Here is a 17,630-nt window from a genome sequence, read left to right on the forward strand (position 1 = left end):
AACCATTGTGAATTGTAAGAGGAGGGAACTGTTACCTAATATACAAGTTTCTACTTAGTTTAGGTATCAGGGAACAATTTAAATTGTAAATATTGGATGCAAAATAAAAATTATTATTATTATATTAATTAAAATGGGGATAGAAATTACGCAGATCTGGGTCGATATTCGAACCCCAAGCCATGCTCAGAGAATAGGGTATCCATCGTATCCACCAGGCAGGAGTTTGCCTTTAGCATCTCCATAAGTCCTTCCGCGGGTTTAGAGTGCCATCTACTCGCTATCGTTTGGTAAAGCTGTAAAAGCCAGCTACGGCCAACAGCGTTAGAATGATTCGACAAAAGACAGAATCTGTGTAATTACTATAGTCCAGTCTTTTTAATTGACATCGTACGAAATGGAGGAGCTCAGTAACTTCTGTTGGAACTAAAATAGCTTTCGTTCCTTTATAACTATATAAACTTTCCTCATTAGTAATTACATCTTCAAATAGTACATTTAACTTTATTGTGACGTCATTAAATAGTATCTTATTGACGTATATATGACGTATGTATAAGGATGTTTTCTACGTGTCTTACAAGTGTATAACCGACGACTATAAAAGATGCTCTCTTCGATTTTATATCAGGGACGGTTATTTTTACTTCCGATGGTCGCGGGTTCGATTCCTCGCACGGAACAAACATTTGTATTCATGAGTATGATTGTTTGTATCGGTCTGGTCTCACCGAGGTCATCTATCACAATATATTATTTTGTTTAATTCGTTGCATTACCATTAGCATATTAGGCAATAAATTTTGGAAACCTCTCCCACATGTTTATGATAGCGGAAATAATCAAAATAATGTAAATCCATTAACTAATTACCATTAAAAAAACCACTCCGCAAAATAATACCTACCTAATCGAATAAATAAATATAAATATATGACTGATGTTTGCAAATATCGAATTTAGCTAAAATTGTATAACTTGTAAATCGTGAGATCCCGAACCTCTGATCCGCCAAAGCGTCGCGTAAGCCAACCGTATGTGAAATTAACTCTTTTCCCGACTCAGTATTGTTATGGAAAAGTTTCAGCGTAACAAACAAGGCAGATTTGTACCTTATATAGATTCTCTGAATCTCTTTGCAGGATTTATGCGATCACATCAGAGACAATCTTATTGGATTGGGTTCCGAAATAAGCGAATAAGTTGAATATATTATTATAAAAAATATATATTGAATATATATTTGTTTTTTGTTGCTAGGACAGAAGTCCAAATGAGTGGTTGATTAAAAAAAAATATGACTATTCAAAAGTGTTTATAATAAGTTTATTTGAATAAAAATTATTTCTATTTCTATAAATTTCTATAAATTACTAAAAAGGGTTTTGTAATTATTTTTGTTGCAGTTTCCAACAATCAATTTGAATTATATTTAGTTCTTGTGCATTATTTATTTCGTTCAGTTTAATAATTATATTAACCGTTTAAATATACATAATCAGTAATTAATGATAATGATCGTTAATAACATAACCTCACATTTCAAGTTAAACGTCATTAAGTTTTTGGTTAACTTTTGGTTAACATTTTGCGGTTAGGCCCGCTGATTAAGTGTACGGAAATGATTTCATAATTATCCCATATTAAAACAACCAAAATTATTATAAACTTTTAAACTTAAAAATTAATACACTAATAATATCTAATTTTTGTAATTAGTATAGTCACACAATTGATTATTGAAATACGAGCTTTGTACGCGGTTTTACACGCATAAAATTCATAGCCTTTTTTTCGGACTACTCTAATGCTGCTGACCGCAGCTGGCCTTTACAGAATCGCCGGACTACAAGGAGCGAGTGTAAATGACACTCCAAACCCGCGGAAGGACTTATGAAAAGGCTAAAGGCCAACTCCCGTCTGATGGATACGACTGTAATCTAAGGACGGGGGATCGATAGGAGAGGATTTATAGCGTATATTTTATTCTGATCAATGACAATGCGCATTCACATACAGCTTTGCACACACGGGAGTACTTGGCAAGGGAAAATATCCTAGTATCTACTAGTACTAGATCTCAATACCATCGAGCATGCATGGGACATGCTCCAGAGATGTGTTTTATAGGACTTGGATGGAGTGACAACAACTCAACAACTGATGGACTTACTAAAATTTCATTGGGAGCAATTGCCGCAGGATAACATTAACATCGATTCTATGAATAATCGGTGCCAGTAAATTGTCCATAACTGAGGAGGCCACACTTTGTATTAATTTGTGAAATTATTGTACAACCATTTAATTTTAGTTTGTATTTGCATTAAACACTGTCGAAATATCGGGAACTCAGCAAATATATATAAAACGTGGTTTTTACTAATTATACATATAAATAATGACTGCGTCAAATTTAAAACAGTATATAAATTAGAATTAGAAAGATTACGACTTGCAAAAACAATAAAACAAGGTATTTACTTAAAAATAAAAATGTACAATAAACTATCAAATAAAACAATGGAATTGACATCAACAGAATTTAAGAACAAAATAAAATCATATTGCGAGCAACATCCTTTTTACAATATGACGGATATCTGAATTCCAATGTAAAATTAAGACACTTTCCATTAAGTGACTTTTATTAGTATGTTATATATTATTTAATTTATTATTTTGAATACTAAAATTATAATTGTGACATAATTATCTTAGAAAAAAAATGTAATCACTATTGACGTGTTATTGTGTAACGAGATTTGTTACATTAGATAGATAATAGAAATACATAATCTTTACTCAAATAAACTTAATATAAGCACTTTTGAATAGTCAAGTTTTTTTATTCAGCCGCTTATTCGGAATGCAGATTCATCACAAGAAGAATAAGCAAGAAACTTGTGAGTTGCTCTTTTAAATAAATATTGATTTACTTATATTTAATTAACAACAAGGATTAGGCATGCGACAATCAATATAGAAACCGCTACTCACTTAATCTCTGTTCAATCAGATAACATTTGTGAATGAAACAATATGAAATATGGAAAGGACAATCCAGAAGTAACACACGTCTCGGTTTCCTTTACTGAGGCGCAAATTACGGTGTTCAACGTTTCCTCTAATGTAATATGCAAAACGCATTATTCATGGCCCCAAGTTCATACACGTACCGTGTTTTTGCCAGATGATGTACAAGTTGGACGAATCATGAATATTTTTATACCACAGTAGAAGAAACATTTTATCTTTTTATTGTGTGCATAGACGTATATATCTTTTTATTAATAATTTTATCTTTTTGTGATATCTTATGTTTATGTATTTTTTACATTGCACTGAATAAAATATTTTTCGTTCTTTCTTTTTTTTCTTATGGATTTTTAATTTATACTATTTTGACGGCGTACTTAACTAGCGGTTTAGCTGTTTAACCTTACTTTCTGATCGCGGATTCGATTCCTAGGACAAATAATTGTAGTCATGAGTATGATTGTTTGTATCAGTATGAGTGTCTATGCGAATTATGTACCTATTTATAAAAAAGGTATTTAAGTATTTGTAACAATTATCTAGTACCAATAATACAAGCTCTGGTTAGCTATATGTGATTAAATGTCCTGAGATTTATCATTTACTAGCTATTTGCCCCGGCTTCGCACGGGTGTACATGTATTATATGTATAAAACTTCCTCTTGAATCACTCTATCTGTTACAAAAAAACCGCTTCAAAATACGTTGCGTAGTTTTAAACATTTAAGCATACATAGGGACGGACAGACAGCGACAGCGACTTTGTTTTATACTATGTAATGATGTACTGAGTTCTTATTACACATATATATTTTACACTGTATAACATTTATTCCTTGAAAATATTGTGTAACATACAAATACATATACAAATGTATCTATTTATGACGATCTTTTTTTTTTTAAATCGGTTGTATGTTATAATTTTTTATGTTTACCTATTTCTCATATACTTTTTATATACAGACAGTAACATTTTTTTTATATAGTTACAGAGTGGTATTATTTGATGGGTTCTATGAGTGACCGACATAGCCCGAAGAATTGCGACTCTGAAGTGGCAATGGGCAGGGCACATAGCTCGTAGGACAGATGGCCGTTGGGGCAGTAAAGACCTCGAGTGGCGACCACGGACCGGAAGACGCAGCAAGGCCTCCAGCAAGGTGGACCGACGATCTGGTCAAAATCGCTGGAAGGCATTGGATGCGAGCAGCGCAGGACCGATCGTCGTGGAGATCATTGGGGGAGGCCTACGTCCAGCAGTGGACGTCTTCCGGGCTGCGATGATGATGATGATGATGATGATGATGTCTGTTTGTTTGCTATACAAGTCATATAGAAAATATTACCTCGGTTGTTTTCTTCTTGCACTTGTCGGTGCCGGCGAAGATGTTAAGTTGCGATGAGCCAGGTTTCAGCGGACACTGATCAATGTCCACTCTTCGTAGATCGATGTCGATGCCACTCGTGCCCCTGTGGAGAATAACCGTCACTTAATTAGGTATTACTAGCTATTCGGCCTGGCTTCGTACATGTATGTACAGCCTCGGTGGTTTATCACCGCTTTACTATCTGATGGTCGTGGGTTCAGTTCCTCGCACGGTACAAACATTTGTATTCATTAGTATGATTGTTTGTATCGGTCTGGGTGTTTTCTATGTATTATATGTATTTATTTAAAAAAAAAATGTATCCATGTATTTATATCAGTTGTCTAATACCCATACAAGTTCTGCTTGATGAGGCACTAGATGGCGCTGTGTTAATTGTTCAGGGTTTTATTTTATGGCCATATCTGACCACACGGATGACAGATAACCATGACTTTGACTAAAAATTTATACATATAAATAAAATTGGAGTGTCTGTTTGTAATATTGAAACAACAGTTTTATACTACTTGCATATGAATATAAATACGGTACATACACCAAAATAACATTTTTTACAATGTCTGTCTGTCTGTTTGTTTCGGCTAATCTCTGAAATGGCTGGACCTATTTTGATGGGACTTCTTTTGGCAAGTAGCAGATGTAATAAGGAGTAAATTAGGCTACATTAATTTTAGAAAAATAAAGTTAAATTCCCCGCGGACGAAGTCGCGGGTACAGCTACTTCTTTAATAAATATGACAGTAGGGATGTTTGTTACGCTTTCACGCGAAAACTACTAAACCGATCATCATGAAATTTTGTACTTGGAGGTATTACAATGAACATAGAGTATCTACTTTTTATTAAAAAAAAACAAGTATTTTTATATTCAATGCGAGTGAAGCCGCGGGTAAAAGCTAGTATAGTATAATAGTAAAATTGCCATACAATATATGTTTATCAACAGTGCAATGGGAGTTATAGTTCAAATGTTTATTTATCGGCCTTCAATGAAAACGTATTGCAGGCGTAAATTAAAATCAATGTCCCGGAATGGATTTTATATTTAAATGTATTTTAATTGCACGATTGGTGGCAGCGGAAATGACCCCGATTGATCTATAAATTTATGTATATATATATATATATATATATATTCTTTATTGCACTTTTAAATACAGTTGTAAACTTAAACATATACAGAGTGAGCAAAGGTGGACTTATCTCTAAGAGAGATCTCTACCAGTCAACCCAACAATGTGGCATAGCTAGTAGTGAGTAGGTAACACCTGTACAATTAACACTATTATGTTGAAATGTCCAAAAGTTGAGAAAAATAAAACATTTAAAATTCAACAAATTAAATAAAGTTCTAATTATATTATAATAATATATACAATAATAAATAAAATAAACATTAATAAAAGTTATATATATATACACTACATATACAATTACTATAGATATCTACATATATTACACAAAATACAAATAATAAAATACATGATGAAACTAATCATACTAAGGTCGATAAATAGTGTGATTTCAAACTTTTCTTAAAACAACCAATTGATGGACTTTCCTGTATCTCTACTGGTAGTTTGTTCCATAACCTAATATATGTACATATATTTATGTATATACACATATTACCCATTTAATAAGATTTAGCTAGCTTAACTTGAGTCTAGATGGCGTTGTGTGAATTGTCCTGAGATTATTATTATTATTATTATTATTATGGTTTTAGAACACCCTAACAAATAATATAAAAATGAGTACATTCATTTGATATCTTCGCCGGTCTAACGGTTTAGCACACTGCCTTACTTCCGATGGTCGAGGGTTCGATTCCTTGATACATATATCTCTAATACAAATCATCGTACCCTTACATACATACATAATACACCTTTTCGAGTGATTCGTGACGTATTTTACTGATTAATAGAAACGAATAGGATTGTCTGGTTTTTAATAACAAGTAATATACATAATTATATGTTGGTAACGAAGAATTTAAACGCTTCTGTACTTTGATATTTTTTATCATTTCACCATAGTCTATGAATGCCTGTGGCATTAGGGGTGCACATGCGCGTGAACAACCCTTAAGAACCCTTAATGTATTAGAAACCTCAAGTATCTATAGAGAAAATCGTAAGATGGAGAACCCAAACGGTAAGTAGCTCATTGTACAATCTAAGTACTCGGGAGAAAACTCCTCTAAAACCGCACTGTCCGAGACCACTTACGTTCCAGCGTGTGGGCTTGAATTCCTTGTCTATAGCGAGCGGTGCAATGAACAACCCTTAAGAACCCTTAATGTATTAGAAACCTCAAGTATCTATAGAGAAAACCGTAAGATGGAGAACCCAAACGGTAAGTAGCTCATTGTACAATTTAAGTACTCGGGACGAAGCTCCTTTAAAACTGCACTGTCCGAGACCACTTAGGTTTCAGCGTGTGGCGATGAATTCCCTGTCTATAGCGAGCGGTGCTATGAAGAACCCTTAATATAACCTTCGTGAAAAACCTCAAGTATCTATAGAGAAAACCGTAAGATGGAGAACCCAAACAGTAAGTAGCTCATTGTACAATTTAAGTACTCGGGACGAAGCTCCTTTAAAACCGCACTATCCGAGACCACTTAGGTTTCAGCGTGTGGATATGAATTCCCTGTCTATAGCGAGCGGTGCTATGAAGAACCCTTAATATAACCTTCGTGAAAAACCTCAAGTATCTATAGAGAAAACCGTAAGATGGAGAACCCAAACAGTAAGTAGCTCATTGTACAATTTAAGTACTCGGGACGAAGCTCCTTTAAAACCGCACTGTCCGAGACCACTTACGTTCCAGCGTGTGGGCTTGAATTCCTTGTCTATAGCGAGCGGTGTGATAAAGAACCCTTAATATAAACTTCGTGAAAAACCCCAAGTATCTATAGAGAAAACCGTAAGATGGAGAACCCAAACGGTAAGTAGCTCATTGTACAATCTAGGTACTCGGGACGAAGCTGCCTTAAAACCGCACTGTCCGAGACCACTTAGGTTCCAGCATGTGGGGATGAATTCCCTGTCTATAGCGAGCAGTGCTATGAAGAACGCTTAATATAACCTTCGTGAAAAACCTCAAGTATCTATAGAGAAAACCGTAAGATGGAGAACCCAAACGGTAAGTAGCTCATTGTACAATCTAATTACTCGGGAGAAAACTCCTCTAAAACCGCACTGTCCGAGACCACTTACGTTCCAGCGTGTGGGCTTGAATTCCTTGTCTATAGCGGGCGGTGTGATAAAGAACCATTAATATAACCTTCGTGAAAAACCGTAAGTGTCTATAGAGAAAACCGTAAGATAAAGTAACCAAACGGTAAGTAGTTCATTCCACAATCTAAGCACTCGGGAGGAAGCTCCTACAAAACCGCACTGTCCAGGAATTTCCTGTCGATAGCGAGCGGTGCGATGACAAAATATATCCGAAGGTTTTTTTGCGAAAGTTCAATGACTGGCATATGCATTCAGTTTTATTTATAGCTGTATATGTATTGTTGATACATGTATATATAAGAAGTTTGTTGTATACAGTCCTAAAAGTGATCAAATACTCAATGAAAAGCGAAGTCTGTTACTCTACATCTTCACGTAAGAGCGTCCCACGCTTAAAAATTTAAATATTAAAATGTGTTTTCTTGGAAAGTATTTTTCTTTGATAAACCCGTTGCTGCAATATTAAGTATATTTGCTCGGATGAGTAAATAGAAAAAGTTAAATTGTCATACCGTCCACTAGAACGACATTCACACACTAGAAAATGAAGTTTAAAATATTTACGAGTTAAGTATTATTTATAAGTATAAAAGATATACATACTGTATAGCTGTTACCTGTGATTCCGTCTGTTTGAATTTAATATTTTTTCATTAAATTAAATACAAGTATCCTTAGTAAGTTACTCCTCATAACATTAGCTATCTGCGAGTGAAAGTCCCATCAAAGTCAGTCCAGCCGTTTTAGAGAATAGCAAAAACAGATAGATAGAAAGACAGACACACAAAAATAAACTTATTTCTTTCATATAAGGACCGTATTTAATATTCATTTTATGAAAGGCTGGTAATTTGAAATTACACTCAAACATTTCGATTTTATTTATTTGTATGAATATCCCTACTATATCCATACTTCTATACTAAAATGATAAATGCGAAAGTGTATATGTCTCTATTATCTTTTCACAATTAATCGACTGAACGGATTTTAATGAACTTTGATTTGAACATAGATCGTTTTAGAAGAATAGAAAAAGGTTGTCTATTTCTATCTATCACAAAAATCATGTAGGGGATGAAGTTGGGGATGAAATAGGGTTTTATATAGAGAAAATTTTATCTCAAATTCAGACGAAGTAGCTATATATTCATATATTTATTATAAATTGAGAGAATAATGTAATCTGCAAATAATGCAACAAAAGCTGAAAACATAAATATTATGACACGCTTCGTAAAAGTTCCAAAGTCACGTAATGATCCCGTTTGCCATATTTAGATGGCTGACCCAGTAAATCTAAATATGGCGAATGAGATCATTTATTCAGTCCGCTAGCTTATATTGTTAAACCTAAGTTATATGCATTGCGTATGTTGGACTCTATTTCTGCATTTAACCTCTCGTTCGGGCCGTTGACATTTAGAGTTGAGACTACTGAAGTAGCCAGCCAATATATTCCTAACTCTATCTTATGTCTATTATATATGTTCACTCTATTTCTGCATCTAGTCTCTCGTTTGGGCCGTTGACATTTAGAGTCGAGACTACTAAATTAGCCAGCCAAGATATTCCCAACTCTATCTTATGTCTATTATATATGTTCACTCTATTTCTGCATCTAGTCTCTCGTTTGGGCCGTTGACATTTAGAGTCGAGACTACTAAAGTAGCCAGCCAAGATATTCCCAACTCTATCTTATGTCTATTATATATGTTCACTCTATTTCTGCATCTAGTCTCTCGTTTGGGCCGTTGACATTTAGAATTGAGACTACTAAAGTAGCCAGCCAAGATATTCCCAACTCTATCTTATGTCTATTATATATGTTCACTCTATTTCTGCATCTAGTCTCTCGTTTGGGCCGTTGACATTTAGAGTCGAGACTACTAAAGTAGCTAGTCAAATTCTTCCCAACTCTTATCTTATGTTAATTGCGTATGTTGAACTCTTTTTCTGCATTTAGCCTCTCGTTTGGGCCGTTGACATTTAGAGTCGAGACTACTAAAGTAGCTAGCCAAATTCTTCCCAACTCTTATCTTATGTTAATTGCGTATGTTGGACTCTTTTTCTGCATTTAGCCTCTCGTTTGGGCCGTTGACATTTAGAGTTGAGACTACTAAAGTAGCCAGCCAAGATATTCCCAAGTCTATCTTATGTCTATTATATATGTTCACTCTATTTCTGCATCTAGTCTCTCGTTTGGGCCGTTGACATTTAGAGTTGAGACTACTAAAGTAGCCAGCCAAGATATTCCCAAGTCTATCTTATGTCTATTATATATGTTCACTCTATTTCTGCATCTAGTCTCTCGTTTGGGCCGTTCACATTTAGAATTGAGACTACTAAAGTAGCCAGCCAAGATATTCCCAACTCTATCTTATGTCTATTATATATGTTCACTCTATTTCTGCATCTAGTCTCTCGTTTGGGCCGTTGACATTTAGAGTCGAGACTACTAAAGTAGCTAGTCAAATTCTTCCCAACTCTTATCTTATGTTAATTGCGTATGTTGAACTCTTTTTCTGCATTTAGCCTCTCGTTTGGGCCGTTGACATTTAGAGTCGAGACTACTAAAGTAGCTAGCCAAATTCTTCCCAACTCTTATCTTATGTTAATTGCGTATGTTGGACTCTTTTTCTGCATTTAGCCTCTCGTTTGGGCCGTTGACATTTAGAGTTGAGACTACTAAAGTAGCCAGCCAAGTTCTTCCCAACCCTATTATATATGTATGTTGGAGTCTATTTCTGCATTTAGCCTCTGGTGTGTACCGTTAAGATGTAGATCCGAGATTACTAAAGTAGCCAGTCAAGTTCTTCCCAACCCTATTATATATGTATGTTGGAGTCTATTTCTGCATTTAGCCTCTGGTGTGTACCGTTAAGATGTAGATCCGAGATTACTAAAGTAGCCAGCCAAGTTCTTCCCAACCCTATTATATATGTATGTTGGAGTCTATTTCTGCATTTAGCCTCTGGTGTGTACCGTTAAGATGTAGATCCGAGATTACTAAAGTAGCCAGCCAAGTTCTTCCCAACCCTATCTTATTTGTATGTTGGAGTCTATTTCTGCATTCAGCCTCTGGTATGTACCGTTAAGATGTAGATCCGAGATTACTAAAGTAGCCAGCCAAGTTCTTCCCAACCCTATTATATATGTATGTTGGAGTCTATTTCTGCATTTAGCCTCTGGTGTGTACCGTTAAGATGTAGATCCGAGATTACTAAAGTAGCCAGCCAAGTTCTTCCCAACCCTATTATATATGTATGTTGGAGTCTATTTCTGCATTTAGCCTCTGGTGTGTACCGTTAAGATGTAGATCCGAGATTACTAAAGTAGCCAGCCAAGTTCTTTCCAACCCTATCATATATTATGTGTATGTTGGAGTCTATTTCTGCATTTAGCCTCTGGTGTGTACCGTTAAGATGTAGATCCGGGATTACTAAAGTAGCCAGCCAAGCTCCTCTTAGAAGTGAAGAAACCTCCTGGTGTCTTCACAAGCTTTACGGACCGATCTTACTGTGCCGAGGAATTATAACCCTATCTATATTTCTACACTAGCTGATCACGTGCAGAAGAAAAAGTCATGAAATGCAAACATCATAGGTGTGACCGTTCGAGTCAATATTTTTTTATACCACTAAAACTAGATGGCGCTGTATTAATTAATATAACAACACATTGTTAAGATATTTTTCGTACGGTTTATAGAGATATGTAATTTTTTTGTTTATACGACGGTAGATCGCGAAAAGTGGCAAGAGCTCCACCGACAAGAGCGTAGCTCTTAAATTACGAATAAATGAATGAATAGGATTGGATCAGTATAAGGTCGTAGCTGTATTTTTATTCAATTAGTAGAAACTTATTATACAGTGATATACATAGATTTTATATAGTGCCTATTTATATTGATCTGGATGTTTTCTAAGTAAATTATTAAGATTTACAAAAATTACATATTTAAGTATTTGTATCAGTTCTATAGTACCTATAAGCTTTACTTAGTTTGAGACTAGAAGATGTTCTGTGTATTTTTTTTAAATTAGTGCTATATATGCCTTCGCTATAGCTTGACGCTGGCAGGACACCATGGTTGATGGTAAGATGAACAGGGAGAAAATGAAATTAACATGATGATTTCCAGTGGTGGTTTTCCATGTGGAGGTCAACCTGACCTCGTACATTGCTAGCAATGTAATCAATAGTCCACATTAACAGCCCCCATCCCTTTCGTAGATATTATCTCTGTCTGTTATTATAAACAGTAATTTACTAGTGGCATATTTAGTATTGCGATTTGCACTATCTAAAAGGATGTGCAAAATGCTGCAGAACTTCAGAAAAAGAATACCCAGAGTTATATAATTTGAAATGTTCTCGAAGATTTTATGTTACTCTCGGTCATCGAGCAGTTTACTGCTTTCTCATTAAGATTTTATTGGTCAATTTTAATTACACAACGGCCATACCCTGTAGATTGACGAGGGACGCTCCCTAGGTACCTGCATCATCGACTTTCTGCAACAGGGAGGACCAACCCGCAAGGTCACCGCTTGAAAACCATGCCCAATTAATTACCATTAAATTGTATTGTAACTCTAGCTTTATTTGTTTTGGGGTGACCGAATGGTCGCTCTATTTAGTTAGTGGTAGTTCTATTTAATAATAATAATAATTTCATTTTTCAGATAACAAAGATCTAATTTGTTACTAACAATTATACTTAGCCTATGTTAGTATACCTGAAATTACATATGAAATGAAATGATATTTATTCAGTGGAAAAAAAACTAAAACACACATTAAACAAACAAAAAAAAGAATAACAAACAGTGCGACAATTAAAAAAAACAGTACACAAATTACGTGTGTGTGCATGTCTGTCGAAGCATCTACTGAATAGGTCCGTGCTCAGCATAATGCTGCAGCGGCTGGAGCGCTGCAGCGCTGTTTTTCAGCTCAAGACCTGGGGTGGTGTATTGCCGTGTTGTACACGATTTATTATATGATATAATACTAAATATATAATAAATTGATATAAATTAATATACATAAATACACATAAGAGATAGCACACAAATGACAAGGCGATAATAGATATAAATATAGTCAAACAAAAGAGATACAGGAGAGGGTATATAAAGACATTTATTTTAAATTATGATACTATATATATTATTTTTAACACGAGAGACGAGATTTTGTTCATAAATCTTAATATAATTTCTACGTATATTTTAGTCGAACTAATATACTGTATGTAGTTTAACAGTCGACTGATCCTTTTGGCTCTTCTCCCGAAATATACTCGAGATGCCATAAAATGTTAGATAACGCTTGTTTTGCAATATTTTTAGAGCCTCCTTGGCATGCTAATAAATTTTAAGGTTTTCTGCTCATAAAATAGGCGAGTCGATAACATGTGATATGTAGAACAAGCACATAAAACGATTGTCTTCGCTTTCATACGATTTTTAATACAATTACGAATCACATCACAAAAATATTCAGTGTAACCAATATTAAAATTAAAAATGCATAGTTCTCAGCCCGGTGCCTTCAGAATAAAGTCATATCCGTCAGGCGGGAGTTGGCCTTCAGCGAGAAGTTATTTTGCGGATTTGGGACGGAAATGGCACCTATTGAGTGCCATTTGCACTCACCTCCTATATCGTGCGGTGAAACTGTAAAGGCCAGCTGCGGCCAACAGTGTTACAGTCCGAAAAAGGCCTAGCATACGTAAATGAAAATATATAATGAATTGCCTGATATAATCAACATCGTCCGGAAGACGTCCACTGCTGGACATAGGCCTCCCCCAAAGATCTCCACGACAATCAGTCCTGCGCTGCTCGCATCCAATGCCTTCCAGTGATCTTGACCAGATCGTCGGCCCACCTTGCTGGAGGCCTTCCCATGCTGCGCCTTCCGGTCCGTGGTCGCCACTCGAGGACTTTATTGCCCCAACGGCCATCTGTCCTACGAGCTATATGCCCAGCCCATTGGCACTTCAGTGTCGTAATTCTTCGGGCTATGTCGGTCACTCTGGTTATTCTGCGGATTTCCTCATTTCTGATTCGATCACGCAGAGAAAATCTGAGCATGGCCCTCTCCATTGCCCTCTGAGTGACTCTGAGCTTGTCCATGAGGCCCATAGTTAGCGACCACGTCTCTGTGCCGTAAGTCATCACTAGCAACACTCATTGGTCGTAAACCTTCGTCTTGTGACACTGTGGAAATTTAGACGAAAAGATATATCGGAGCTTCCCGAACGCTGCATATAATAAAAAAGGAAAATAAGTATAATACATATGTTCGTATGTTAAAATAAATGCTGATAATTAAAAGGATGTTACTGAACTGTTGATGAATATTTGCAGAATTCTAATCTTACTAATTTAAACGTGAAAGTTTATATGGATGAATGTTAGTAACTATTTTATGCAAAAACTACGGATTATAGATTTACGTTTATTTTTTTGCGGTACCAAATATTTATTCTTTCAAGTAATATAACAGAATTGGCGGGATTAAGTTTATTTTTATACAGCTTCCCCTCAGACGTAATGTTTTCCGTGTTCATCTAAGTACAAGTATATTCGTCCGTTTTCTTTATTCCCTCATAAATCATAAGCGGACGGATGGATTTTAATAATTGAAGTATCGTTGGATTGGTCCTGACAGTCCATTTTGATGTTTCTTGTAACACGAGGTTTCGATAAATTATATTATATTTTAGTTAGCAACAGAAAATAATCTATACAAGTAAAGAAAATTGGATTGTTACCATAGGATATTGGCCATCTCAGTCACCAGATGCAAGTCTAATAGAAAAAGTGTGTCTGCTAATTATGATACATCTTTGCTTCAGAGCCATGAAATTTGGACCAAATTTCTCGACATATTCAGAAAATTTGGAAGTCTTCTCAAAAAAATATACAGTAAACTGAAGGCATGCCCCGACGTTGTCAGACCATCGTTGATGCTGGAGAAGATTGAACTTGCCACTAAGGTTGCACTGAATATTAACGCCCAATTAAACAATGAATATGGAAATAAATCTGTTATTGTTATTATTTAGCAGTAACCATGCTCTTACGTGTATAGATTGTATATTATTTCAGGCACGAATCGGTTTTCACGCAGACAAGAATGAGTATGTAAAATTAGACAAAGAGAACGAGAAACACCGCGAGCGCTGCTAACTGGTGTATTCCCGTGTCCTTCAATAATGCGTATTTTAGTGCCTTTTTGTAATAATTAATTACTATTTTAAAATGGCGGACATTGGACTACAGAGTCAAGACATAATTATTGAGTTATTGATGATTTAATAATACTTAAACGTGCTTTTGGAATAAATATTGTAGATGAAAACAATCACGCGCACTAGTGTGATTACAAAAATAGTTGCAATCGCTCGCGATTGCGCGCAATGTTTTTCCCGCGCTGAATCGCGCGCGATCGCGCACGATGATCGCGTGTAAAAGAACGTTTCGTGTAAAAGTTCAGTGAATGTCAGAAATGTGTAATTATAAAAAACATAGTTAATTAAATTCATAATACAGATGTAAACGGATGTTGAATATCTGATATTGATTCTGGTATCAAAGTACAAATAAATTATACATGCAGCGATATACTTACATAAATATACTGTGATTTTCATAGATGGATATAATTAATGTAAATTATGTTATGTCCATCAAACAGTTCAATTTGGTATATAACATAAGTAATTCAATAAAATTTGTTTCCTATTGAATGCATTAACAATACTTATTAGGTTATTGTTATTTAATAATAATTAATAAAAAGAAATTACGCAAAAGAGTTTTCGTTAAGTTTATTTGAATAAACATCGTACTAATATTATAAACGCGAAAGTTTGTGAGTGTAGGTGGATGGATGTTTGTCACACTTTGTCACACAAAAACTATTGGATGGATTTTAATGAAACTTTATAATAATATAGCCTATACATTAGAATAACACATGGGCTATAAATTTCACGCGGGTAAAACTGAGGGCACAACTAGTATTATATACAGAATTTGGCTTTTGTTTTTGCCATATTAATTAAAATCGCTATTAAAAAATGAACCTCTATTTTATTTACACACGGTGATAGCAGGGTGAAAATTTAGAGTTGTATATATTTGTAGTGGTTGTTTGTTGGTGGACACTTAGGGGTATGAAAAAGAGATAGTAGTCGAGTCTCAGACCTACTGAATATGCATATAAAATTTGATAAAAATCGGTCAAGCCGTTTCGGAGGAGTATGATAACAAATATTGTGACACGAGATTTTATATATAAGACTGGCTACTCGCCCCGGCTTTACACGGGTATTCATGTAATATATATATAAACCTTTCTATTGAATCACTTTATCTATTAAAAAATCGCTTCAAAATCCATTGCGCAGTTTTAAAGATTTAAGCATACATAGGGTCAGACAGACAGAGACAGCGACTTTGTTTTATACTATATAATGAAGATACTGCGTCGTTCATTGGGCATGCTTTCCGCAAACTAGCAATAAATAACTGAAATGTTAGTTTCATAAGGTAAATTAGACACGTATCGTTCGTAGATATGTTATCTATATCTATATATATATTTAGTTATATGAAGGCATATGAGGGAACCTGTCAGATTATAAATGTAGGTGGTATTCAGGCCATAAAATATATTATATTTCTTTCGTCTTTTAAGTACCCTATTTTATACATAAATAGCTTTCCGCCCGCGGCTTCGCCCGCGTCTTCTACAGGTTATCACGCGAGTAAAGATACGTGCTCAGTAGTGGGATGTTATATAGCTTAAACCTTCCTCTTGAGTTACTCTATCTATTTTGTCTATTAAAATAAATCATCAAAATCTGAGTAGTTTTTTAAAATCAAAACATACATAGGTATAGACATGCAAGCTACTGTTTTCAAGAGTAATATTGAACCACTGGTCATCATTCAATTCACACAGCATCATCAAGTCCTAAGCTAAGCAGATTTTATGTTATGGGTACTAGACAACTGATATAAATACAAAGATATTTTTTTGTAAATACAAACTTAACGCAAGTCAGGTAACTCGAGTCATGTTTATTACGAGTTAGCATCTCTATATATACACTAATTCCGCCACGCGTATTGTGAGGTGACCAGTTAATCGGTTCCTGCAGCCGCCATAGCAGAAATCCAGGTGCGCTCGTAACTCCTTACTTTTGTCCGTGATCTGTGATGACATAAGAAAAATATCTCTCGGGATACATCCCCAGGGAACCGATTTAACAAGAAGTATACTCAAAATCTATGGTTTTGAAACAAACAGCAAGGATTTCCTTCAAATCTCGCCTATATTCTGACTAAATTTTATTAATGATCTCGTTCCGTTCGCTATTCTTTTTTTTTTTTATATTTAAATACATTTTTCCACAGACATATTCGTCCGTGCCTTTTTTAATTTACTTTAATATTATAATATTTATTTAATTTCCATTTTTGTACAACTCCAGCCGAGATGTTACAATTTGCCTAACAGTGACACCGAGGCAGACCTTATCCGTCTGGCCCAGAACCACCGCTGGCCGGCAGGGTGAGTTGACAACATGCAGTGTCACCCATCTTTATTTGGAGGATTAGATTTATCAATATGCATATACAATTATATAAATCTTACACTACTACTAATTTCACAGTTTTCATTACATTGTGCAATGTAAGAATTCATAATGTAACAATACACATTATGAATTCTTACACTGCACATACAATTATATGAAATCTTATTTTACGGTTCGCTATTCAACACATTATATATTCACAGTGCACATGTAGCATTTCTCTCTCGTTACTTAAGTGGGTGATTTACGGATCATATTTCATTTCGAGTCGCTGTATTCCAATGTAAGAACATTCATAAATATTATGAAATACTAGCGAT

The 17,630-nt window shown here is 35.0% G+C and overlaps 1 protein-coding gene across 1 annotated transcript in view; it reads right to left on the reverse strand.

Moving 5' to 3' along the window:
• LOC131842414 (probable G-protein coupled receptor 158) overlaps nt 1–17,630 on the reverse strand; it is a 177,372-nt gene that overhangs the window by 42,145 nt on the left and 117,597 nt on the right. The window contains exon 4 of the mRNA XM_059190947.1: nt 4,390–4,513. Coding sequence (XP_059046930.1) covers nt 4,390–4,513 — 124 coding nt within the window. The remainder of the gene's footprint in view (nt 1–4,389; nt 4,514–17,630) is intronic.

The sequence above is a fragment of the Achroia grisella genome, unplaced genomic scaffold (assembly GCF_030625045.1).
Source record: "Achroia grisella isolate CSIRO2021 unplaced genomic scaffold, CSIRO_AGI_Agris_v1 utg2183, whole genome shotgun sequence".
Lineage (NCBI taxonomy): Eukaryota > Metazoa > Arthropoda > Insecta > Lepidoptera > Pyralidae > Achroia > Achroia grisella.